We start from the raw sequence: 26,986 nt of genomic DNA, 5'->3' as shown, positions 1-26,986 counted from the left end.
GCCTCTTCAGTCCGAGAGCGGGTACCACAGCAGCCGGGAGCAGCGCGTCTGCTGGAGAGGATGCCGATGTCGTCACCTGGTCCCCGGCGACGACATCGGCATCCTCTCCGGCAGACGCGCTGCTCCCGGCTGCTGTGGTACCCGCTCTTGGACTGAAGAGGCGCAGAGATGTTTCATCTTCCGCGCCTCTTCTCAGAATGATTCCAATGGCCGCCTAGCGGCCAATCAGGAGCCGAGAAAGTCGGCTCCTGATTGGCCGCTAGGCGGCCAATAGAATCATCCGGAGGAAAGGCGCGGAAGATGAAAATCTCTGCGCCTCTCCAGTCCGAGAGCGGGTACCACAGCAGCCGGGAGCAGCGCGTCTGCCAGAGAGGATGCCGATGTCGTCGCCGGGGACCAGGTGAGTAGGATTTCCTTCCTCAGGTACCCCTTGTGAACTTCTTCGGATCCTGGACCCCGGACAAGCCCCGGAACCAGGACCAAGGCCTCGGAACCGGACTCTTCAGTCCTGGAGCCCCGGAACCCCAGCACCAGCCCCGGAACCAGGACCAAGGCCCCGGAACCAGGACCAAGGCCCCGGAACCGGACTCTGGAGCCCCGGACCCAGGATCCAGGGACCGACCTACGGGCTCAAGGTAGGTAAGTATCAATGTGTGTGTTATGTGTGTATTAAACTTTTATTTTTCAGGGTGTCAGTGTGTTTTATTTAACTATTTTTTGTACTGTAGAACTACAAGTGCCAGCGGGCCCTTTAATGCCCCGCATCCTGGGACTTGTGGTTCTCCAAGTCCCAGCATGCGGGGTAGGCTGACTCATAGTTCTACAGTAGAAAACAATAGTTTTACTTCTATTTTTTACACTTTCCATCAGCCCGATGCCCACCGCCCAGGGGCATCGGGGACAGCCCCGGACTTTCAGCATGGGCTGGTAAGTCCAGGAGGGGGGGGGGACCCCTTCATTGCACTGCACTGCACTGCCCATGCTGACCAGCCAGGGGGATAATGCTTTGGCCGCGGGACCTTATATAATAAGTGTCCCCCGGCTGTGGCGTTACCCTGCTGGCTGGTTGGGTCCGGTGCTGGTTCTTAAAATACGGGGGACCCCTAGTCATTTTGTCCCCCGTAGTTTGGGAACCAGCACCGGACCTTGAGCCTGGTGTTGGTTTCATTAAATCAAGGGGACCCCTATTTGTCGGGGACCCTGATTTTATGTCACCAGCACCGGCTCAATTAGCCCGGGGCTGGTTATGCTCTGGCGGGGGACCCCCGCTCGTTTTTCTTTTTATTTTAACTGTTTAATTTTTTTTTACACCAGAACCCTGCACAGAACATTGCGATCTGTGCAGGGTTCTGGCTAATTCACCCATCAGAACCTGGTCTGATTTTTGGGCGAATTATAGACACACTTTATACAAATCGCATACCATTAAATATGCGATTTGTATACTTTTTCATGTGAAAACATCTGGATGCGATGTGCTGTGAAAAGCAGCCATCGCATTTCCATTGTGTCCAACTTGTTGGCAAAAATCGCACTTTTTTCACATTTTCGCAGCTCATTAAATATGCGAAAATGGAAAAAAATGCGATTTCGGCCGTTTTTGCGAAGAAAATCGCAAAAGTCTATTTATCTCACCCCATAGAATGTCATCCACTGTATCTATTTAAAGGACACTGTAGCAAACTAGATGAAGACATCACAACATTGAATGAAAGAGCATTAGATAAATAGATAAATGCATACATACAGTAGATATATCTCATAGATATTCATAGGGCATTCCATATATATTCACACACAATATACAGTATGATGAACTTATAAAAATAGTCCACAGGTGGCCATGGGGGTATTTGCACAAAAGGTCAAATGAGGTACAGTACTAATTACCAATGGAGATGGAACTGAAGGAATGCATTTCAAATACAGCTTTGAAATGGCTGTCCCAGGGTTAGACACTGCTCCCAGTTCTGATCCCAATCTCCTGTCCGGTAGTATTGCCACTCTAATCCTGCTCTCCATAGTAAGGATGACCAATGCGTTTCTTCCCCTATTCTGAGATCTTTATCAGGATTCATGAGAAAGTGAATGACATCTGGAATGCTGGGAAATACAGTCCAATGCAGTGGTTCCCAAACTGTGCGCCTAGGCTCCCTGGGGTGCCTTGGAGCACTTGCAGGGGTGCCTCAGGTTGGTGGTCCAGAACCAATTCAAGTTATTTATGGCCAATGAAATAGGCAAAATCAGTGCTTGTTGCTTCCAATTAAGAATATGTGGGTAAACAGAAGTGAATCATGTTTCTCACCACATAAGTGGACCTAAGGAAAACAATTAAATCACAACTAATTTAATGTTTTTCCTGAAATTAGTAACCAACATTTGGCCTAGGGGTGCCGCAAATAATATTCTGATACTTTAGGGTGCCGTGATTCAAAAAGTATGGGAACCACTGGTCCAATGGCTTCAAAAGAGGCACCACTTAATTAATCATGAGAGTCCAAAACCAGAAGAGACATGGACAGAGACCCAGACACACCTAGGAATCATGGAGTTTGTAATATTTTCCTGTATAGCGATTCAACTGTGCCCAGCGCAATTAGGACTATTTGAACAGGGTATATATAGACCTTAACAGAAAGGAGATCCCAGTGCCACGGCCTAATACCCTAGATGTGACATCATAACATCATAGGTTTCGGGGGCACATTGATGCTCTGTTATGACCAGTGGTGGCTTTTACCTCTGTGGAGAAGGGGAGCTGCTGCAATGACATCCCCTTGGCTGCTGGACCCCACCGCCGGTGCCCATTGATCCCTGCCGATGCCTGCTGGTGCCCGCTGCTGGTCCTGACCCCGTTGTGGTCTCATGACCAGCTTATTTGTATTGCGCATGTGCTGGGCCTCAGCCTCTATGGACTGCTTCAGCAGCAGTCCATAGTAGCACATTCACGGTCCCGGGTCTGGCGCATGCGTAGTATTGTCCTACTTTTTTAATGGGCTTTCGCCGCAGCAGCCCATTGAGCCATCCCAGTGGGAGGGAACACCTCCCAATAGGACTGCCTTGGGTGTACTTATTTTGTGATGCAATTGGTTTGACAGCCTCTTTCATATTAACAAATGTAATCAATGACACCATTATTAAAATTTTAGACCCCCGTCCAAAGTGTTTTCCAGCTCCTCAAAGCCTTCATCCAGCTCTGTGGTTTAGTGTTGGAACTAGATGTTGGACTGTGATAAAAGGTCGGAGGATGCGTACCGCCACCCCTCGCGGGCTCGCTGCGCTCACCACGCTTCGGGTTCACGTTGATCGTGGGGTGGCGTTAACAATTGGGGGTGCCCAGGGTGGCTATTTGGGGTCTGTGGGCCATTTAACATTGTTCCCAATGTTAAATCGGGTCAATTGACCCATTTAACATTGTTTCCTATGTAAAATCGCGTCGACGCGATTTTTTTACCTGTGATGCCCATGATCAAAATCGTGGGCGCCCTACTAGGTAAAGAGTACCGACCTTTGTTCTCCACAGAAAAGACCATCATTCTCACACCTACAGTGGACATGGCATGACTACCTAAAATACCAACTCCAGAAAAAGCTGATTTATTATCATATATAAGCCACAAGCCTGACTATACATCTCAATATAAGGACTAACAACCATACTAACCCTGCTTTTATATGGTCTAAAAAGTGGTCACCAATTAAAAATATTTAACAGTTTAATGCACGAGGACACGGGACTTCATCCTAACAATAACTAATATGGACTTATTAAATTAAGCTAATGCTTGACCATGCTACTACTAACAACTAATATCATCTTAACTGTTGTTGTGCAAAACATGACCAGGAGCCATTTGGTTTTATTAATGCTGTATATGACTGCATTTTATTTAGCTTATTGGTTATATCACACAGCTGACCAGTAAGGCCATCTTTGATGGAGATATTATGTACCTATTTATTAAAAGAAAAAAATATTATTAAATATTTTATTGATTAATAAACTTTAACCCATGCGCAGTTTTGGTTTGGTTTTGTCTTTCTAATTCTTACCTCTGGAGAGTTTGAGCAACCCCTCACAAAAAAGCAGCAGTCGGTTAAAGATAGACTCTTAAAATATAAAAAATTGTTTTTTTTGGTCCAGTAGTAATACTGTTTAATTGGTAATTCTTTGTCGAATAGCTAGCGCTGGACAACACTTTCTTCATGTTGATTATTGATTTGTCTTTACAGGTGAAAATTCTACGTTATCTACAACACATTCTACCAGCAGCTTATCTTCAACAGGTAACTGACAGAGTCTTGCACATAATACTTGTAGTATTATGTAGTAAAAACTAAAAGATTCAATAGCAGTCATTAAGGGAAATTGACAGAATTAAACTACCAAACACATGGGCACAACAAATGAAGACATGTTAAATTATTAATATTATTATTGGTACTTATATGTTAGTTGGGCGCCCACTAAGCTTTGTTTTCCGCATCCCCTCGCGGGAGCATTTTCTTCAGAGCTGTAAATAAGGTCATAAATACTATGTAACATCAAGAGGAACACATTTAAGCTTGTTAGGCAAATAAAACAACATATCTGTCTGAAATTTAAAATGTGCCCAAATGAAAAGGAGACTTCTGCTGTAGTGGCATTGTATCTTATCGTAACAGGGTGCAATTTTTTTGGTAAACATTACCGAAAATCTCAAAACAAATAGACCAAGTTCAGGCTGGCGAGTTTGACAGAAGCATGCCCAGATCAGTGAGATGTTCAGTGAGATCTGTGCTTAGTTCTTTCCCAAAAAATGTGCTAAAGTGAAAATAAAATAAATAAAACGGCATGGTGTCCCCCCAAAGAAAACAAACATGGCTCCATAGACGTATTTGGTGAACCATACATAACCTGATAGTCCTCCTAATCCTCCAGGGTGCATAGCACGAAGGGTGGAAGGAGCCAGGGAGTCCCTGGCTGGGGCAAATAAACCGACTCAACAACGTGCAGACATAAGGCAGGAACGGCCAAAACCCGTGGAGCCGCACAAGGCATAGAATGCAGCTAAATCAAAAATGTGCCAGAAAATCTGCTATCCTGTTATCTATCACAGGGACCTGCCTTGCTGGGCAATTAATGCTAATCCGAAAGCGCTAAAGGATCAAATGATGCAATAGGGGAGAGTAACAGACTCGACTAGTACCATTGCAACCTATAAAAGGCCATAGGAGGCCGACCGCTATCGCCCCAACACTAGAATTGATGCCGCTGAAAAAAACTGCTCGCTACAGTCGGCATAGCCTCCCTCCCGAATCCAAACTAATCAAACACCACTAACTTTAACTCAGCAAAGGAGACAGTGACAGCCTGTCACATGAACATGGCATGACCCTGAGGCTGCACCTAGTGCAAATACCTGTCCCCACCTAATCTAAAACCTCTAAACACAAGGGGTTGAGGCTAATGGGAGGAAGTGAAAATGGGGGGCCCAATGACCCGTGACACCCTGCAGGACCCAGTTCGGGAATTCCCAACTATACTGAGGCCACCTTAAGGGATTGACCCACACACTCGGCAAGCTGTCACAGGAATCACATCCTTAACCAAAAACCCCATGGGCAGATAAACATGGACGAACTGAGACGCACCTAAAGGGGGGATGCCTCTCTGAAAAGCGTAGAAAAGCATGCACCAATCCATGGGGACGCGGTCGGGTACTGTAACCACTGAGATACCGGCTGATAGCCAGCACTTAGTGAACCAAATAGGCCTTTATAATAATTAAACATGTCACCATGTGAACACTCAAACCCGCCTGTAGATAAAGCCTGCTGTTCTGTTTTTAACCATAACATAAGGGGGGTGCTTGCAGCCCTCTAGCTAGCAACGGGGAACAAAGTTACAGATCCATTTGTAGCCTTACACACTGCAAAGTGACAGTCCAAAAGTACACCCTCCCCGCATGCTCTGAACACCCCCTCGGAAAATGTCACTGGAATCTAGCCAAACATTTGCACACGTGCGTCCCTATAAAGTCACTATGAAAGGGCCCAAAAAGCAGAGGCGACAGAACGGCAATGCTATACTGTTTGCTTGTCTAAAATAAACCAATATTAATTGATAATACACAAAACTGTAATGGAATCCCATTTAAAAGGGGGTGTCATTTCCTCTTTACATACCTACAAGAAAAAATGGTTGGTGCACAAAATGCTGTCAAGCACTAAAATTAAATATAAACAACATACGGGCATTCCCCAGGCCTATACTTCAACTAGATACGTTTTTTTATGTTTGGGTCCCGCACTGGATACTCCACTATGTTGACTTAAAGTTCAACAGTTTCTTAGTGGGAGTAAATAATTTGATCTGAGTCCAAATCCTGTCTTTAATTATTTGTCAAAAGGATTCTTTTGTAGAGAAAGGACCCTTTCAAAATTTCAAACTTAGTAGGTTGGAGGTGCTCCCCAGAGTCAGAGGCAAATATGTTTGTTCACAAGGAGAAAAAGAAGACTCTTTGTGGGGGCACTCTTAAAGAAAATTATAATGTTTACATAAGTGTATACATGTGAATATAAATACCTATTAGATTACCAAAAATATGGGAGAAGGAAGCTGTCAGGAAAGTGATATCAATTTAAAACTTAACTTGGTAATAAGCACAATTTTTCACAATTTTTATCACAAATTTTATATACATGAAAAACACACAATTAAGCTAAAATTAAAATATGCACTAGCAACCAAATTAACACCCCTGTCCGTGAAGCAAAACAGGTTTTGAGCTCCTAATTAGCACAATATAATTGTCTAATTTTAAGCTGGGATCTCACACATGTATCAGCTGCAATATCTTGGCAAATTGGGGATAATTGTCACTAAATTGCAAACATTATAATTTGATATCTCTTAACTGATGTCACAATAGGGGGATAATCAACACAAATGTTTTAGCAGTTTAATGATATACGCTTTATATAGGATACTAACACAGAGTGTAGCAATCAGAGAAAAAGTCTGTTTAAGCAAACCAGCATTAGACCTTGTAGCTGGTATATTTATACATTGTAACCGAAATTCAATTGTACATAAGAAAAGTAGCAAATAAGTTCACTTCAATTGGAGATTGATTGGAGATTGATACTTTTTGTCATCAAAGTTTTAAGCATGCATATCAATTCCACATATATGTGACAATAGCCATCAAATTGGTCATTTATTCTTTGCAGGGAATAATTTCTTGAGAATTATAATATTCAATACTTATTCACAATAATTTCCTTTCACATAGAAAAACAATATCTCAATAAATGAATTATTGGTCAATTAAGTTCAGAGACAAAAACAAAGATAATTAGGAAATAGACAAGATAAAGGAAAAATTGTAATTAGATTACAGGTATCTATGTCTCACCCAATTTCTGCTTTACTACCATCATAAGTTTAGAGGATGGTGGATGAGAGAATCGGGGAGAGGTACCGCAATGAAAAGAATAGAATGGCCAAAGTACCTTCTGCTGCTCCTTAAGTCGGACCATGCAATCACTGTTGCTCTACTGAGTATTGCAGTGAAAGAACACAGCCGATTTCAGAAGTGAGAGAGGATTAATTACCCACTAGTGGGGTCATAAGTTGAAGTAGAATAATTGTATCTCTGTCTCTGGATTGATAATTAACTGATTGAGATATTGCCAGTTTTTTCTGAAAGTAATTTACTGTGAGAAATTATTCTACTTCAACTTATGACTTGCACTACCCTGCCTTGGACCAGCTCACCATTTTTTCCACCTTAATACTTCCAAGCAAATTCTGGACTATACTATCCTGGGACACCACCACCTGCTAAATCTTTGGGACCATTCCTCTGGCGCTATTCTCTGCTTGCCTCTGGAATAAAAAGCTTTCATACATTCATACTATATAAAATCAACTCCACACCGACGTGGATAGTGGGGGTATGAAAAGGTCAGTGTGCTAGTTATAACCTAAGTGGGGAGGCATTGGGTATTTCAGTACTTGAAAAGGATCTAGGAGTCCAAATTTATAACAAACTGGGGTGTAGTGCTCACATACAGTAGCAACAAAAAAGGGCAACAGAATTCTGGCATGGCATGTATTAAAAGGGGTATGGAAACTAGGAAACTAGGGACTCAAAAGTAATTACGCCACTGTACAAGGCACTGGTTAGACCTCACCTTGAATATGGAGTACAGTTCTGGGCCCCACACTATAAAAAGGACATCATAGCATTAGAAACCCAAAGAAGAGTAACAAAGCTAATCAGGGGAATGGAGAATTTGAACTACGAAGAGAGATTGAGTACTTTGGGACTATTTACACTAGAGAAGAGACGTTTAAGGGGGGATATGCTCTTTTTGTACAAATATATCAAGGGCCAATATAAGGAACTGTAAAGCACCCTTTTTACTGCAAGAAAGGAATCTAGGACACAAGGGCACAGGTTTAGATTAGAAGAAAAAAGATTTTGTTCCCTCAAAAGAAAAATGTATTTACGGTCAGAGCAGTCAAACTGTGGAACTCTCTTCTGGGAGAAGTGGTGTCGGCAGACGTAATAAATACATTTAAAATAAGGTTGGACAAACATTTATTGGTTAAAAACATCCAAGGGTACAAATAAGAATCATATTCTGTCTTTAAAATGAATCATATTCTGTCTTTAACAAGGGATAAGCTATTAAATCCTAGGTTGAACTTGATGGACGCAAGTCTTTATTCAGCCTTATCTACTATGTTACTATGTTACTATGTTACTATGTACAGGAGCAATGGAGGAAAATGTCAGTCGCACAAGACCAAATCATACAGTAGGACCCCCAGATATATTACAATATTTAATGTAACCATTCCATATACGGAGGTGTGCTACCCCAGGACAATAGGCAATATCGAGAAAAAGAGAAGAAAAGAGTGTCCTTTAATGTGGGTGCACCTAGTGCTAATAAAATGTAACTTTTAATAAACAATTGTAAAATAAACTGCGAAATATGTAAAAAATATAGCAAAGACAAACAACAATGATAGTAGGAAATCACACGTAATTAAAATAAAGGTGGCAAGTAAATCGCTCTCTCACAAATATTAAGGGTAATCTGAGTCAGTGGGTGTGTTCATACGTTAGTTGGGCAAATGGTTATTGTATATAGAACCTTGGATAGATTTATCACTAGTGGTAATGCCCTTTATCAGGTACACACAATTCGCTACAGATGATATTGCTCAGTAGCTGACTAATTCCCGTTACCCAAACATTTATGGGATGTATATAGGGGTCATTGCTGAGTATCGTCTTAGCGTGGCTGGTATTTAATCCACTGCGGGCCCGCAAATGGACAATCACCTTAGCCTACACACCCGCTCCCCGTCTGGCCCTGAAGAAGCTTACCTGCGAAGCGCGTGCCGGCTAGCGGTGCGCAAGCAGATTCAGCTCTCTCCTACTTCATTATTTTTCATATTAGGATGTATTTTGATTGTGTTTCCTACGTTGTGCCACAGCCCTTTTGAGGGTAGTGGTCAACATCAGGTACCTATACCGGCACCGCCGTCCACCACTGTGCTTAGCCACTGAGCCTAATTTGATAGCACATGAGAAGGACGGGCGGCCGTCCACTGTAACTCTGCCAGGAGCAGCCGGCTTAAGAGCATTGTTCGGCAGCCAGGACACGATCCACAGGCACTGTAAAACCACAGGTGTCTGAGGATCCTGGCACTGACAATACCTCTGCCGTTTATTACACCATACCTGGGCTCAAACTGGCATTATACCGCTGGTGCAACATAAACACCAACGGTGAGTGACGGGGAGCCGGTGTGTAGGCTAAGGTGATTGTCGATTTGCGGGCCTGCAGTGGATTAAATACCAGCCATGCTAAGATGATACTCAGCACTGACCCCTATATACATCCCATAAATGTTTGGGTAACGGGAATTAGTCAGCTACTGAGCAATATCGTCTGTAGCGAATTGTGTGTACCTGATAAAGGGCATTACCACTAGTGATAAATCTATCCAAGGTTCTATATACAATAACCATTTGCCCAACTAACGTATGAACACTCAGATTACCCTTAATATTTGTGAGAAAGCGATCTACTTGCCACCTTTATTTTAATTACGTGTGATTTCCTACTATCATTGTTGCTTGTGTTTGCTATATTTTTAACATATTTTGCAGTTTATTTTACAATTGTTTATTAAAAGTTACATTTTATTAGCACTAGGTGCACCCACATTAAAGGACACTCTTTTCTTCTCTTTTTCTCTATGTTACTATGTATATAGTTTGATCCATATCTCTAATTAAAACAGAAGATCTAGCAGAAGCAGCTACACATATCATAAATGTTTCGAAACTAGACCCCTATTAGATAAGTTTGTATAAATAGTAATACTGTATCTCAGTGGCGTAAGTTCATCCCAGTTGCCCGGAGGCAAGATAAATATTGGTGCCCCCACCACTCCCCCACCCACGCACACACACGCACACACACCACCTTATATAAATATTTGTATGCAAGTGCTTTTATGTCTAATACAGGGTATTAAAAATTCTGTTTAAAATAAAGAGTGTGACATCTATGGTCCTGCTAGGAGGGGGAGTCACCGACAGAAGTGATATGACATCTTTCAGTTAACTGATTTAGTCTTGCAGGGGAGGAGAGGTGCCCCCTTGGGAGCAGGAGCCCGGTGGCAGATGACTCCATTGCCTCCCAGAGTTCTGCCTCTGCTGTATCTATTTAATGGACACTGTAGCAAACTAGATGAAGACATCACAACATTGAATGAAAGAGCATTAGATAAATAGATAAATGCATACATACAGTACATATATCTCATAGATATTCATAGGGCATTCCATATATATTCACACACAATATACAGTATGATGAACTTATAAAAATAGTCCACAGGTGGCCATGGGGGTATGTGCACAAAAGGTCAAATGAGGTACAGTACTAATTACCAATGGAGATGGAACTGAAGGAATGCATTTCAAATACAGCTTTGAAATGGCTGTCCCAGGGTTAGACACTGCTCCCAGTTCTGATCCCAATCTCCTGTCCGGTAGTATTGCCACTCTAATCCTGCTCTCCATAGTAAGGATGACCAACGCGTTTCTTCCCCTATTCTGAGATCTTTATCAGGATTCATGAGAAAGTGGATGACATCTGGAATGCTGGGAAATACAGTCCAATGCAGTGGTTCCCAAACTGTGCGCCTAGGCTCCCTGGGGTGCCTTGGAGCACTTGCAGGGGTGCCTCAGGTTGGTGGTCCAGAACCAATTCAAGTTATTTATGGCCAATGAAATAGGCAAAATCAGTGCTTGTTGCTTCCAATTAAGAATATGTGGGTAAACAGAAGTGAATCATGTTTCTCACCACATAAGTGGACCTAAGGAAAACAATTAAATCACAACTAATTTAATGTTTTTCCTGAAATTAGTAACCAACATTTGGCCTAGGGGTGCCGCAAATAATATTCTGATACTACTACTAGGGTGCCGTGATTCAAAAAGTTTGGGAACCACTGGTCCAATGGCTTCAAATGAGGCACCACTTAATTAATCATGAGAGTCCAAAACCAGAAGAGACATGGACAGAGACTCAGACACACCTAGGAATCATGGATTTTGTAGTATTTTCCTGTATAGCGATTCAACTGTGCCCAGCGCAATTAGGACTATTTGAACAGGGTATATATAGACCTTAACAGAAAGGAGATCCCAGTGCCACGGCCTAATAACCTAGATGTGACATCATAACATCATAGGTTTCGGGGGCACATTGATGCTCTGTTATGACCAGTGGTGGCTTTTACCTCTGTGGAGAAGCGGAGCTGCTGCAATGACATCCCCTTAGCTGCTGGACCCCACCGCCGGTGCCCATTGATCCCTGCCGATGCCTGCTGGTGCCCGCTGCTGGTCCTGACCCCGTTGTGGTCTCATGACCAGCTTATTTGTATTGCGCATGTGCTGGGCCTCAGCCTCTATGAACTGCTTCAGCAGCAGTCCATAGTAGCACATTCACGGTCCCGGGTCTGGCGCATGCATAGTATTGTCCTCTTTTTTTAATGGGCTGTCGCCGCAGCAGCCCATTGAGCCATCCCAGTGGGAGGGAACACCTCCCAATAGGACTGCCTTGGGTGTACTTATTTTGTGATGCAATTGGTTTGACAGCCTCTTTCATATTAACAAATGTAATCAATAAAACCATTATTAAAATTTTAGACCCCCGTCCAAAGTGTTTTCCAGCTCCTCAAAGCCTTCATCCAGCTCTGTGGTTTAGTGTTGGAACTAGATGTTGGACTGTGATAGAAGTTTGCATTTTGTTAACATCAATGGGGAGCCAATGCTGGGATTTATCCGAGCGATTAATGGGGAAGTTCCACTGAAACGTAATAAATAAACTACAAGTTGATTATTAATTTGTCTTTACAGGTGACAATTCTACGGTATCAACATTATCTACAACACGTTCTACCAGCAGCTTATCTTCAACAGGTAACTGACAGAGTCTTGCACATAATACTTGTAGTCTCAAACACCTGATGCAGGTATCTGCAATACTGATATTTAAAGGATCTTATTGCTAAATGTATTTAGCAGCAATGAATCCAAGTGGCATATATAAATGTGGATAAAATTGGCTTCTTTTTGTGTAAAATAGGTAGATAATCGAAGTCAAAACAAGAGGATTCAATAACAGTCATTAAGCGGAACTGGAATTGACAGAATTAAACTACCAAACACATGGGCACAACAAATGAAGACATATTAAATTATTATTATTATCATTATTATTATGTTAATTATACAGCATTTTCTTCAGAGCTGTAAATAAGGTCATAAATACTATGTAATATACTGAGGTATGGGCAAAAAAAAAAGATATCTGTCTGAAATGTAAAATACTTTTTTCATACCTGTACAATATTAATGTACGCTTCTCCCAAATTCACTGTCATTTAACTGGGTATAACCTTCTTGTACTAAGTGACTGTATGAGAGATGTTCTAAGTTTTGGAGAGTGCTAAAGGGCTTGATACAAACAGGGCAGCCTGCAGAGGCCCTGGTCCGACCCCTCCCTTCCCCCTCCGTCCCTCCCAGGTAGCAACAGCAGCACACACTTCATCATGTGCTGTGCTCAGCATAAGTGTCTCACTGACAGCATGAGAAGTCATTCTCAGCCTGCTGTCAGCACAGTACATTCTGTAGGTGTGTGCTGCTGCTGAGATTACGGTTTTAAGAGTTTTCTTTCACCCTCCTCTATACATTTTGGGGGCGTGGCCTACGTGCGGGAGCTGCTCACACCCCACACACTTAGACCACGCCCCCACAATTTTACCGGGGCCCGGCATTCCTCTCGGCTGCCCTGGAAACAAACCTGATCACACAGCCACGAATTCGCACGGCCAGTGATCACTTTAGCCTCCGCCCTGCTCCAGTGAAATCCCACCTTGCAAATTAATTTGCTCACTGTGTGAATGGATGTGTATAGCTGCACTTCCGTATGCACCTCTGCGAATATTTCCAAATTCCATCAGAAGCCGCTCACCATCAAATTATTTTTATACTGGGAGCCAGTCATCGCAGCCACCGTGTAGTCCTTGACTTACTTGCCGGCTGTAATGAATACAGGCACATCCAAGCTGATACTGGTATTTTAGCAGAAAATACGACTGGAAAATAGAAAATAGAAAAATAACTGAATCATTTAAAAAAAAGTCACCCTGGCTCATTGAGCCGGTCCTGTTGAAGAAATACAGAAGAGGGGGAATCAAATGGGGTCCCCCTGTATTTCTATAACCATCACCAGGCTTTTGGCCCGGTCTTGGTTCCCAAAATATAAGGGACAAAAGGAGTAGGGGTCCCCCCGTATTTCGGAAACCAGCACCAAACTCCAACAGCCAGCGATGCCTAGCCACAGCCAGAGGAATCTGTATTAGTTCCCCCCGGCCAAAACATGACACCCTGGCTTATCAGCCTGGGCCGTGTCCCTGGGGGAGTGGGATCCCTCCAACACAGGTTCCCCCCGCCAGGGGACCCTCAGCCTAGGTTGATGCCTGCTGCTGTCCTCAGCATCCCTGGGCAGCACATGCCGGGCTGATGGCAAATAAAGAATTAAATAAAAGTGTAAAAATAGATACTGGGTTCTATAGTAGAACTACAAGGCCCAGCAAGCCTCCCTCGCATGTTGGGACTTGGAGAACCACAAGTCCCAGCATGCTGGGCATTAATTGACCCGCTGGGACTTGAAGTATAAGAGGGGGCTAACTACACGACAGGCTGCGAGTAAGCAGAAGCTGAAGAGGGCTGAAACCAGGTCAACTAATATAAATGCCAAGATCTCAGTGGTGGCACAGTCACAAAGTCATGCATGGGGCCTCTTATTGGCCAAGATTAAAGACCTGTACATTCTATATGTCAGTATTTTGACCTTGTCGGGATTTTAAATGTCGGGATTTTGTCCTTGTCGGGATTTTGACCCATTCGGGATTTTGACCGTCGGGATTTTGACTGCATCCCCCGTATAGGCAAGCCATCGGAAAGCACCTATAGTGCAGGCAGAGAGCAGGATACCAGCCGGAAGTAAGGAGCAGCAGACAGTGAAAGCGTCTATGCCCCTCTGGGCGGCTGAAAGTACCTGGCAGAGATGGAGGAAAGGGGCGGTGAGCAGTGGTGTAACACACGTGCGGCAGCCCCCCACCAGTGCTTGGAGGAGCCAGCGCTGGCGAGCTTTGGGGGGTGCTCTAAAAACTATCGGCTACAGGAGAAACACTAGCGGGGGAATGAAGGAGCCAGCGCCAGTAGTCACGGGGGCAGGGCAGCTGAGAGGTATGCTGGGCCCCGGTAAAAATGGGGGGTGGCCTAATCACGGGAGGCGTGGTCACAAATCGTAGTTGGGCCCAAAATGTTTAGGGGGTGATAAAACACACTAAAGTCGAAGGGGAGTGTTATTGTACACCCCCCCCCCCTAAGCAGCAGCACACCCTAAGTGCAGTGCTGACAACAGGCTCAGCATGAGCTCTCACGCTGTCAGTAGGTGTGTGTTTCTGCCCTGGAGGAACGGAGGCGGTTTGACCAGGGGCCCCCGCCGGGCCCCTCCAGCAAGCCTGGGCCCAGGTAAATAGTACCTGCCCCCCCCCCCCCCCTCTCGGCAGCCCTGCACGGGGGCATAGCCGTGCGCTCGGGGGTGCTGGTTATTAGGAGGTGCCTGTGCAGAGGGGGGGGGACAGTACAGTTTGCCCGGGCGCTGGATCATCTGTGTAGCAGCGGCACTGCAGCTGCCCATCACTCCCCTGCTGTACCGCTGCTGCCATCACTAACTCCTCAGATGTTGGCGATGTGAGCCGCGGCCATCCTCTTCCTCACAGACGCTGGACTTGGAGATGTGCATGCTGATTCCTGCGCAGCCCTCTTCCCCCAGACGCGTGACCGGAGTAGTTGCACCACCTAGCAGACTTGGCACATCCCTCCTCAAGTAACCGCACCATGAGGGGAGCAGCGCTAGGTCTACCATTCTGCCTCCTTCCCCCCCCCCCAGACCCGGCACCTCCCTCCACAAGCAGCCGTACCATGCGGGGAACAGCGCTCTGCCACTCTGCAGGGTTTGACACTGTGCTTCCAGTCAGACAGCGCAGCTGGTCTCCGCCACCTCTCCCCCACTGAGATTGACCACAGGCCCCAAATCTTCCTTCAAGCAGAAAAACAACCCATTCCTATAATCCCCCAAATATTGCAAATATCCCCCAAACTCCCCCGGGTTCGTCCACCCACCTCCTTTTAGTCTGTTAACTCTTATGAGTAGGGTCCTCCTTCCTCACGTACTCACCCTACCTCTTCACCTCACCAGTGCTCCTGCCCTGTTCTTCCCTTCCTCTACTTCATCTTCAGTCTCCTCAACAATTTCGACACCTACTTCAGAATTGATGCTGATTTTAGTTGTACCAGCTATACCCCTATTTACAGTATGCTGTATTTTATCCTCACACCCTGTACATTCCTTGTCATTTGTTTTTATGTTTGCTATGTACGGTGCTGCAGACACTTTGTGGCACCTTCTAAATAAACAAACTACTACTAATACTAGATAAATACTTACATTAAAGTGCTGTATTTTAAATATAGTAGAAGATAGATGTATATCGACAAATGATAAACTTTATGTTAATAACGTGTTCATTAGCAAAAACAATAGTAGCTAGATTATGGATGTCTAGCAAAGTCCCCGATCCTAACTGTTGGAAATCCTTGGTTAATTACACTGTTAGGCAAGAAAATCACTTATATATACTGTAAGTAGAAATAATATAAAGAAATTTGAGCAAATTTGGCACTTTTGGTTAATATCTTTGTGGTACCCCATTTTCATTGGTGGCTCAGCAGGGCGCCAAAGTGGAGGGGCGGCACTGCCTGTTGCTGGGCAGATTGACATGTAACAAGTGCCCCAGGAGAAGAGAAGGTGCGTAGTAAGGAGTAAGCAGTGTGGTTTGGGGCGTGCTGAGGAGAGACACGCCGCAGGGAGCACACTTAAGGGAGCACACTTACCTGGGAAAAGAGAGAGTGTGGCTGGAGCCCGGGGAGCTGAAGCGGAAAGTGAACAGAGCTGCTGCCGATCAACCCCACCCGGCGGCTGCGGAGAGAAGTTAGGCAGTGTGAGTCCCAGCATGGAGAAGGTGACACACAGCCAGGGGACAGAGTACTCCAGCCACGATACCTGGCGGTGATACCAGGATAGGGATGGCCATCGTTGCCATTGCCATCGATGGCAATTCTGCAACAGGCCATCGATAGTGCTAAACTATGCAAAGGATGACCATCGATATGTTTACATATCGATGGTCATCCATTGTGTTTGATTGATTGGCCTGTGGGCCAATCAAAACACGGGGCGGGGCTTCGCCGGTGTCAGGGGGCAGAGCTATGCTCCGTGTCCCGGCACTTTGAAAAAAAAAGCAAAACATTGTTTTGCTATTCCATCGATGGAGGGAAACCGTCTGGCTCTCCCCCATCGATGGCAAAAGTATTCGACATCGGCCATTAACCATCGATAAATTTTGAATCATCGATGGTCGATGGCCATCCCTATACCAGGACCGACCACCAGGATACGATTAATCTCTGGGTCACACGGGACCGCACATTGAATGTGGAGGTAAATGGTCCTGGAGCTGAAAATATTCATGGGCCTATTATGAGAAGTGGAGGAGGTGAGGTCAATGTCATGTAGGCATGTAGCACCCATACATTATAACCACCACCAATGCCATGTAGGCATGTAGCACCCATACATTATAACCACCACCAATGCCATGTAGGCATGTAGCACCCATCAATGTCTCCTTAAATATAGAAAAGTACACAATTTGCATATATTTGTAAAAATAGGAATGCAATTTTAATACTTATGATTTATGGCCTAACATGTGACCAGCTGGTGTCTGTTTGGTGATCATCATGCTGTCGCGATGGTAGTCCTATTTTATGTGGAGGCCTGGAGCTACAGCTCAATCTGCCCCATTGCCAATCTAGCCCTGGGGGGCCCCTGAGCAACTAAGTTGTGGAGAGGCCCCCACCAATAAACTTATCTGTGCCCACCACCACTGCCCCTACTATGCCCCTTAGGTAATGCAGGAAAGATGGGTGGTTGGGGAGAGACAGATAGGGTGTCAGGGAGAGAGGGAGAAATAGATAAAGTAGGGGAGCAAAGGGGTATGGTTGGAGTGCATTCATTCTGCTCCTCAAGAGCGAAGAACATTAGATAGTAAGTGGGGCCTGACAGTGGAGGGTGGTACTGGGCATGGTAGATATTTAGATGCAGCTGTTACAATCTCTTATATATTTGGCTACATCTGTCACTCAAAGTGTGTCTGACCCTCTAATGCTGCGTGGAGCCTCTGACTCACATGACAGAGAACCAGCCCAGTGAGCCCACAGTCATAGGAGGGACACATTGCTCTGCTCCTGCACTTTCCTTTTAATGTATGATTGCCATCACCTGTGTTGAAGCACCTTTCCTATCAATTAACCTGTTCAACACAGATGGAGGTAATCATACATTAGGAAGAAAGTCCAGCGGCAGAGCATTGTGTCCCTCCTGGCATGGGTCATGTTGGGAGGTATGCACAGTGCCAGACACCCTCTGCCTCCCCATGTTACCCAGCAAAGACACAGCTACTCACCAGAAACACCAGGTGAGCGCCCCCCCGCCGCCCCCCCTCCCGCGATTCGCGGGGCCCCTCCCACGATTCGCACGCTCCCCCGCCCCCCCACGCAATTCGCAGACACCCCCACCTCCCTCCCCCCCCCCATTCACGGCAACCCCACAATTAAATGGCACATGCAAAACACTGACATGGCTATGGTCGACAATGAAAAAGGTTGACATGAGCTTTTGAAGATTTATTTTTCACTTTTTAAATGTTTTCATATTCATTCTCATGTGTCGACATGGACACCAATGAAGTCAACATTTACATGTGTTGACCTTTCTGTGTTGATTTTTTCTTGTGGCGATTTGCGGCACCCTCCCGCGATTCGCAGCACACACCCCACAATTCGCCGCACCCCCAGCGACTCCCGCGATTCGCGGCCCCACCCCGTGACACCCCCCCTCCTGAGATTCGCCGCACCCTGTGACCCCCCTCCCATGATTCGCGCCAACCCCCCGGGCCCCCCCTCTCCTGCGGTTCGCGATACCCCCCTACCGCGATTTCCCCCCCCAACCCCCCCTCCTGTCATTGCGGCAACCCCCTGCCCCCGCAACCCACCCTCCCACGATTCACTGCAACCCCCAGCGCCCCCCCGTCCCACGATTCGCGGCACCCACACCCCCCCGCGACCCCCCTCCCGCAATTCACGGCATCCACCCACGACCCCTCCTCCCGTGATTCGCGGACACCCCTCACCTCCCCTCCCCCCCTGCGTGATTCACGGCAACCCCAGGATTAAATGGCACATGCAAAACACTGACACGGCTATGGTCGACAATGAAAAAGGTTGACATTAGTTTTTGAAGATTTATTTTTCTTTTTTTGAATGTTTTCATATTCATTCTCATGTGTTGACATGGACACCAATGAGGTGTCACACTTATGTCAACATTTACATGTGTTGACCTTTCTGTGTTGATTTTTTCTTGTGGCAATTTTTTTCCAGTGACAACTATGTGCACGTCAACCTAGACATCATCAACCAATTCTTTGTATAATATATAACACCTGTTCTGTTTTACTGTAGGTGCTTTAAGTCAGATCTTTTACTGCTACTATTACTGTTTATGTAAATGCATTCTGAATGACAGCAACATCCTACCATCCTTCTACAAGAATATATAGCCAACTAGGTTGATTCATCGCGCCCCGTGCCCCCCCTCCCGCAAATCGCGGACCCCCCGTGCACCCTCCCTCCCACTATTCACGCCCCCTCCCACGATTCACGTCACCCCCGCGCACCCCCCCTCCCGCAATTCGCAACCCCCTTGCACGATTCATGCCCCCTCCCGCGCTTTGCAGACCCCCGCCCTCTCCCGCGTTTTGCGGACACCTGCGCCCCCTCCCTCCCTTGATTCACGTGCACCCCCCGTGCCCCTCCCGCAATTCACGGCACCCCTAAGCCCCTCTTTAGTCCCCCATATACTCACACACCCCTATCACTACCCAGCTTCCTGCTCTCCTGAACCGTAACTTCCATCACTGGGGAGTAGCTGACACTGTTTTGCCCACATGCCCCTATCATGCCTCATAGCCCAGCCTCCTGCTCTCATGCACCCTAACTCCCACCCAGTAGGAGGAGACACTGACTCAGGGCCACCATCCTGTACTGCCACGCTGGACCCTCACCCACTGCCAGAAGCTGCACAGTGTCCCCCACCCTCCTCTTTAGTCCCCCTTATTCCCACACACCCCTATCACTACCCAGCCTCCTGTTTTCCTGTGTCGTGACCTCCGCCAGTGGGGAGCCGCTGACTCAAAAACACCATACTATACTATTGCACACACACACACACACCTAAACAACATGCACACACACACCCCCCCACACCCACAAATGTCACTGTACCCTCCACACTATCAATGTACATCTTACTCTGTAACCACTTTTTAATTAAACAAAACAATACACACCCCCTTCCAAATCATATGCTCTCTATTTAACACATTTCACCTATAACTCAAGTTGCAATACAGGCATCTTACATACAATTCTAACCATATTTCTCACAATACAAACGTTCACAAATTAAGGGGGCGCAGCCCCTTACGACGGTGTGAGGAGCACCCGTAGGGCTCGATGAATCACCTAGTACTTATATGTGTGGCTACTGGGTGTAGGCTGTGGGGAAGGAAGGTTAGAGTTAGGACCTAGTGAGGAGGGTTATGGATGGGGGGCCATGGCTAGTAGCTGTCAGAGCAGTTGAAGTCCAACTTACTGCTCTTCTGTTTGAACTCTAGCTGCTACCCACTATTACAAATCAGTCTATGCAATTTTCTGCACTTGGAGACATCCTGAACAAAGTTTCTTAAACAAAATGTAAGCATTAGGTGGCCACCATGTAGACCAGGGGTGGCCAAACCTGTCCTCAAGATCTACCAACGGTGCATGTTTTCCAGGCAACCTGTGGATCTATAGTAGGAATGAATGCAGCATGTTTTAAAATGTGACAGTTAGTAATGACTACAGCTGTGCACCAGCTAAGTAACCTGGAAAACGTGGAGCGTTGGTAGATCTCGAGGACTGGCTTGGCCACCCCTGATGTAGACCATTGAATGATGTGGAGGGTGCACGCATATATATGTGACTCTCAGGTCACTTAGATTTGCATGCACACTCGATAGGAAGTGGGCGGGAGGCTGACATCTGGTAGTTTTCCACCTTTTCTATGTCAACCTATTACTTGTGTCAACCTTTTCACTATGATTACCTAATGCACATTGACCTTTTCATGAGTCGACCTTTGACTGTCGACCAATAGTGGTTGACCTATTGACTGTCGACCTAATTACTTTTGACCTATCGACCATATCACAACCCAAACAGTTGTAGCCTCAGGGAAATACAACTATGCCCTCACAAATGCTGTGACCCTCTTCTACCTCCTGGAGCAGTCTTTGCCCTTTGTTTACCATAGGCCAGGTATTCCCAACCATGGTCCTCAAGGCACACCAACAGTGCAGGTTTTGTAGATATCCAGGCTTGAGCACAGGTGACTTAAATAGTATCTAAGGGATTCTGATTAAACCATCTGTGCTGAAGCCTGGATATAACTAAAACCTGCACTGTTGGTGTGCCTTGAGGACCGTGGTTGGGAATGCCTACACTAGGCAGATATAAAATATGTAGGTATTTATTTAACCAAAATAATTCTGCCACAAGAGCAATCTAAGAATAAAAATTAATTAAACTATTACTACACAATCCCATAAAAAATGCATAAATATATATTGTATAGAAGAGACCCCAATCCGCGCTCTATACCAATGGAGCAGCACCTCTGAGGATCCCCTATTAGGCGGAATTCAACAATAGAACTGACAGAAAGACAGGTTCAGATGGTGTTATTAAGTAGTTAATGGAAAAACAATTGTAGGATAAAGTATTTAATAACAAATTGTGTATACAACTTTCAATAAAATCAAAATCAACTTGATGATCACCACTGTCAATATCCTGAAATGATTCCTTATTACTGTACCTTTTGATTTTATTGAAAGTTGTATACACAATTTGTTATTACATACTTTTTACTACAGTTTTTCCATTAACTACTACATAGCGAGCCTCTGAACCTTTCTTTCTGTCATAAATATATATACATAAAATATAAAGTGAACAATACACTGTTATACATAAAAATAAGGGCAGCACTCAAACACAATTGGGGTGTATTCAATGCTGTCTGCTCGCTGTCACAGCTCGCATGGTCAGTATTCAACTGACCCCCCCTGCACACGCCGTTTCCCCCTTTGCTAGGTTTTTGGAGTGATGGGTAAATGGCGTGTGCGGCTGCTAAAACAGCGAGGCTCATGGCAAAATACAGTGGGCTCCCTGCATTAGCCGCGATCCTCGCTGTTTAGGGGAATCTTCACTGACCTCCGACAGTGAGGATTTCCCTGCATCATTGAATAGTGAGTGGGCGGCATGGGGGATTGCTTGTTTTCTGTGATCCCCGCCATTTAACCCCCTCGCCAGCCACAATGAAAACACCCAGTGGATGTAAGTGGTGGTATGCCTAAAAAAGGGCCAGAAATTACAATTACCTGTATGAAATTTAAATTGTATTACCCAAAGACAAAATATATATTTTGGCAAAAAGAGCAGTGTGCTACAAAGGAGGCCGGGGTCACTGGCAGGACAGGTTCTAGGTTGTTCAGCTCCCAGTAGATTGTGCCAGTAGTTCCACACTTAAGTGCCGCTAAGTGTGCCTGCCGCCGCATCATCCGGCACACTTAGTGGCACTTTAGTGTCGAACTCTTCTTAAAGGAGGTGGGGCCAGCACAGAGCGCCAGGAGTGCTTGTTACAGCGCTGAGTCCTATACCTTACAAACACTTATGTATTATAAATGTTTCCATTTATTTGTCTCATCCTGCAGCTACCAGCCATGCAAACAATAATACCACCACAAGTAATGAAACAGAGCACACTATTCACTCAACGCCTGAAGCTGTCACTGATATAAAGAATCTTACAGGTGAGAATTATGTATACAATCTGCCAAAATGCAATTTAACCACATTTAAACTTTTATATTATTAATCATAACTAAGCATCAGCCATTTAATAAGCAGTTCCAGCTACTCTGCCTTTTGAGTGTTGACCACAACCTTATGTATCACATGAGGGAAACATGTAGTTGTCAGGACTCCATTGGTGAAGGTGTTGTAATTCAGAAGATTTCATGAAATATATTAATACTGCTATGGAAATGTTTTTGTTATTGCCCAACAAATTTACTTTAAATCATTATAGATCATCTCCACTCAGACTTCTTCCAGATTTTTAATAATTTGAATCTATTTTCATCCCTCTCACACCTTAGTCTTCAATCCCCAGCACTGTTTAAAAGAGCCCATACATCAATCAGGCATAACCTACGATATCCCAATGGCCGAGTGATTGGTAGGCTCTGATGATTGGTGATTGTTTTGGGTGATCTGCAAAATAAGACATGACAAAAATCCCCAACACTGATTCCAAGCTTTTTGGTCAGTGACATCAATGTAGGTCCATTTTTGCTGCTTTTAAGTTTGGCAGTTTTGACCTTTCCAATAAAACCAATGGCAATTTCAGGTGTGCCCTCATACATCTATGGGCCTCGCAGTGTGAGATGCCTGCTGCAAGCGAGCCACCAGGTCAGTGCAACTCAGCTAGCACCAGGCATCTTTTTGTTGAAAGTGTGTGTTAGTCAAAGTCAGCAATGCTGTGCTGATTCATTTTATATATGCGATACTTAAATATATCATGGTTGCCTACCGGACCCTCTCCATCAGGGAGAAAATGCTCTGTTCCTGGACTTCCCTGGTAATGTATGATTGCCATCACCTTTGGGGAGCTAGGTATAAAGGAGCCCATAGACGCTCCATTTTCGCCGGCTCCGTTTTGTACTATGCGATGCGCGCTCCCGCGCATCACATAGTACGGTACAAAAAGTATGTGCTGCACATACTTTTTGTACTAGGTACACATCGTATCGGATCGCAGTGCATGCACAAGGCATGCACAAGGCATGCGATTCGATACGAGGGGTACTTTAAAAGTACAAAACGGACCGGCAAAACGGACCGTGTATGGGGGGCTTTAGAAAGGTTTTTCACCACAAGTGATGGCAATCATACATTACCAGGGAAGTCCAGGAACAGAGCATTTTCTCCCTGAAGGAGAGGGTCAGGTAGGCAACCATGATATATTGTATGTGACTGATTCTGTGTATGGAGTACAATGGAATTTATATTGGATAAAGCTGTGGCTGCTACATTGTAGCACATTGTATACAGATTCAGAAAGTGAGTTGCACACAGATATACAAGTGTCTCTTATTAAATGAATTAGTACAGTCACCTGGTGCAAACTCACTGCTATAAGATGCATTTTAGCAGTAAAAATTCCCAAGCACTAGCAAAGTCACACAGGACCTGGTGTGCTGAGAGATAATTTGGTGCAATTCCAGCAATGCTGTATGAGGACTTAAACTTAGCTGAAAAACGACTGGAGCCGGCCCAAAAAAACAAACATTCTACCAGGGAAGTATCTCTGCAGCAGTCTCCAGAAAGGCACCCTGCAGTTCTGCAGACCTCCAGAGAATTATGAGGACGCTTCAGGCAAAGCTAAACTAACTAGCACCATTAGGGAGACGTAGTTACAGGGACATTTTTCCCATTGGGCACGATGGGCAGCTGCCCAGGTGCCCAATGATTCTAGGGCCCATCCCAATGGGAAAGACGGCATGGTGGCAAGCAGTTGGGAGCAGGGATCCGGGCAGCGGTGATATGGGCAGCGGGGAGCGTCAGCTGACAGCTTGTACCGTAGCATTATTTAGTGGCAGTGCTTGAAGCGCTGCTGAATATGAAAACACTGGCCAGATGCTGATTGTAGAGAATTCAGCCAATCAGCATCTGGACAGTCTTTTCATATTCAGCAGCGCTTCCGGCACCGGCAAATAGCGCTAGGAGCAGTCAGCCGCTGCTACCCGCTGCCCAGATGCCCGCTGCTGCACAAGGCAGGAGCCTTGCTGTGGGTGATGGATGAGGGGGTTGGATCTCCTCCAGGATCCATACCCCAGGGACAGTGGATTAGTGAGGCAGCCAGCTCGCTCACCTCAACTCCCGCTGTGCCAGTCCTGGGGAGATGGCAAGTGACATGCCGCGTGCGGGGCCCGGCTGGCGGGACAGGGATCCCCTGGTGGCTCCGGTTCCATGGGCGGGGTGATCAACCCATCCCAATCCGCAACATGAGGAAGAAATTTGCCATCCTCATTGGGCTCATCCAGGTTGGGAAGTTCAGCAACAAGGACATCGTGGAGCCCTGGTAAGGAGATCACCCGGCAGCCGCTACATGCTGCACACCCAGGAGGGGGGGGGGGTGCTACATGGATCCCATTTATTTATACTGTACAGTATAGCCCTGCGTAGTTAGCAAATTGTGCAGTGCAGCCCTATTACAACCATAATGCTATTTCTAAATCACATACCCCTGTTAAAAAAAAAAAAAAAACACTACCCAGGTACATCAGAAAGATCATTCTAGGGGAATATTTACTAAAGGTTGATTGCCATTGATTTTAAAACTATGGAAAGCTATTTAAATTGGTGCTGTGTTTCAAGGGTTGTAGCAACACTTATTAACAAACATGAGGGAAATTTACTGATGGCCGATCTACTGTATGAACGTGTACTAACCTGGATCGGCCAAAAATACGGCCTGAGAACTCTGTCCGTTTACAAAGCCGCTGAGTTCCCAGGATTTGTATTTCCCGAAGAGGAAGTCATTCATATTTGGCTGTCGAGTTTTCCGGCAGCCAAATAGGAATGACCCCAAAGTATTGTACAGATTTGAATAAAAATGTAGGTTCTTGTGTAGTTTCACGGCTCCAGCATGGCCGTGCGTCTGAGTCAACTTGCCACTCTATGGGCTCGGTGGCTCGCTACGCTCGCCTTACTTTCTAAAATCAACTCCATGGAGTTTATTTAGTGTATTTTAGAAAGTTTGCCGAGTGCAGAACCCGGAAGTAGCGTGCGGCCATGCTGGCGCCATGAAACTACACAAGTACCAAAAACAAAATAACCATGTTGACCGTTTGACTGTTGACCTTACTCACGTCAACCTAATGCTTGTGTCGACCTAATACCACTGTCAACCTAAGCACATGTCGAACTTCTGAAGTGTCGACCTAAGCCCATGTTGACCTTCAGTGGTTGACCCTAAGCATGTTGACCTTGGGTGTGTCGACCTATTGACGTATACCTATTGCTTCTTATTTCACAAATAATAAGGTATTTGTCCTGACCATGGCATTCAGTGTTAATATTTGTAATAGGTACAATAACTGTTGCTTTATGTTCTATTCTTCTGTTCACAGACAGTACACATAGCACATCCAATCTCACCACCCATTACTCAGATTGGACAGAAACCTCTTACAGTGAGTAAACAAGCTGAACATGTTATGCAAAGGCAGCTGCATCACAATTGTCTGTGGCACTATATCATGTGTGTTATTTAGCTGTACTCTGGAGGTTATTCAGATCGCTTCGCTCCCCAGTGCATTCACACAGGGAAGTGATGTTTAGCGACTGCGCATGGGCATAAACTTTTATGCACATGTGCAGCTGCTTTGTGCGAGCGGGCGTGGCAAATTGCTTATTCGCTGGCCCGTTCGAACCTAGCAGTGCAGGCGGGGAAAGTGGGGTGGCGGCACATCATTTCATGGGTATCCTCATTAAAATGTTGGGTGTTCCCATGCTAATGTGGCCCTGGTGCGGGAAGCGGGCAGCTGACATCAGTAGATGCCAACTGCCAGCCCGCCTCTTGTACAGGGACACCACAGATCTAAGACAGCAGAGAGGTGTCTTATGTCTGCGAGCGCTTGCAAATTAACAGTGGTTAAGCTATTTGGGGCCAGATGCACTAAGCTTCAAAATGTGATAAAATGGAGAGTGATAAACAACCAACCAATCAGCTCCTAAATGCCACATCCCATATTGTGTTTAAAAATTGTCAGACAGAAGCTGATTGGTTGTCTGTTTATCATTCTACATTTTATAACTTTTGAAGCTTAGTGCATCTGGCCCTTGATCAGTTATACTGGTTAACAACTAGTGGCAGGATTTAATCATGTCCAAGCTCCCCTTGTAAATGATTAGCACTAAAAAAAAAATTAAAAATTCTTAGTTTGGCCAGTATCCCCCACCTATGGAGAACTTGAACACGCACCTGGATTATGTACTCAACTCCAACCAAGGTGCAACCAGACTTTAGGATCCTTTAA

At 45.4% G+C, this 26,986-nt stretch overlaps 1 protein-coding gene across 4 annotated transcripts in view; it reads left to right on the top strand.

The window, feature by feature from the left end:
- CIST1 (colon, intestine and stomach enriched 1) overlaps window positions 1–26,986 on the top strand; it is a 55,779-nt gene that overhangs the window by 18,090 nt on the left and 10,703 nt on the right. For 3 of the 4 annotated variants that reach the window (XM_083158135.1, XM_083158120.1, XM_083158141.1), the window contains 4 exons: window positions 4,234–4,287; window positions 12,441–12,503; window positions 22,589–22,693; window positions 26,078–26,140. In XM_083158135.1, the coding sequence (XP_083014261.1) occupies window positions 4,234–4,287; window positions 12,441–12,503; window positions 22,589–22,693; window positions 26,078–26,140 (285 nt within the window). The remainder of the gene's footprint in view (window positions 1–4,233; window positions 4,288–12,440; window positions 12,504–22,588; window positions 22,694–26,077; window positions 26,141–26,986) is intronic. The other variant, XM_083158127.1, reaches the window with a different exon arrangement.

This window comes from Crinia signifera, chromosome 1 (genome assembly GCF_055691185.1).
Source record: "Crinia signifera chromosome 1, ASM5569118v1, whole genome shotgun sequence".
NCBI lineage: Eukaryota > Metazoa > Chordata > Amphibia > Anura > Myobatrachidae > Crinia > Crinia signifera.
Note: the sequence above shows the minus strand (reverse complement) of the source record. Positions and strands in the feature narration are given on the sequence as shown.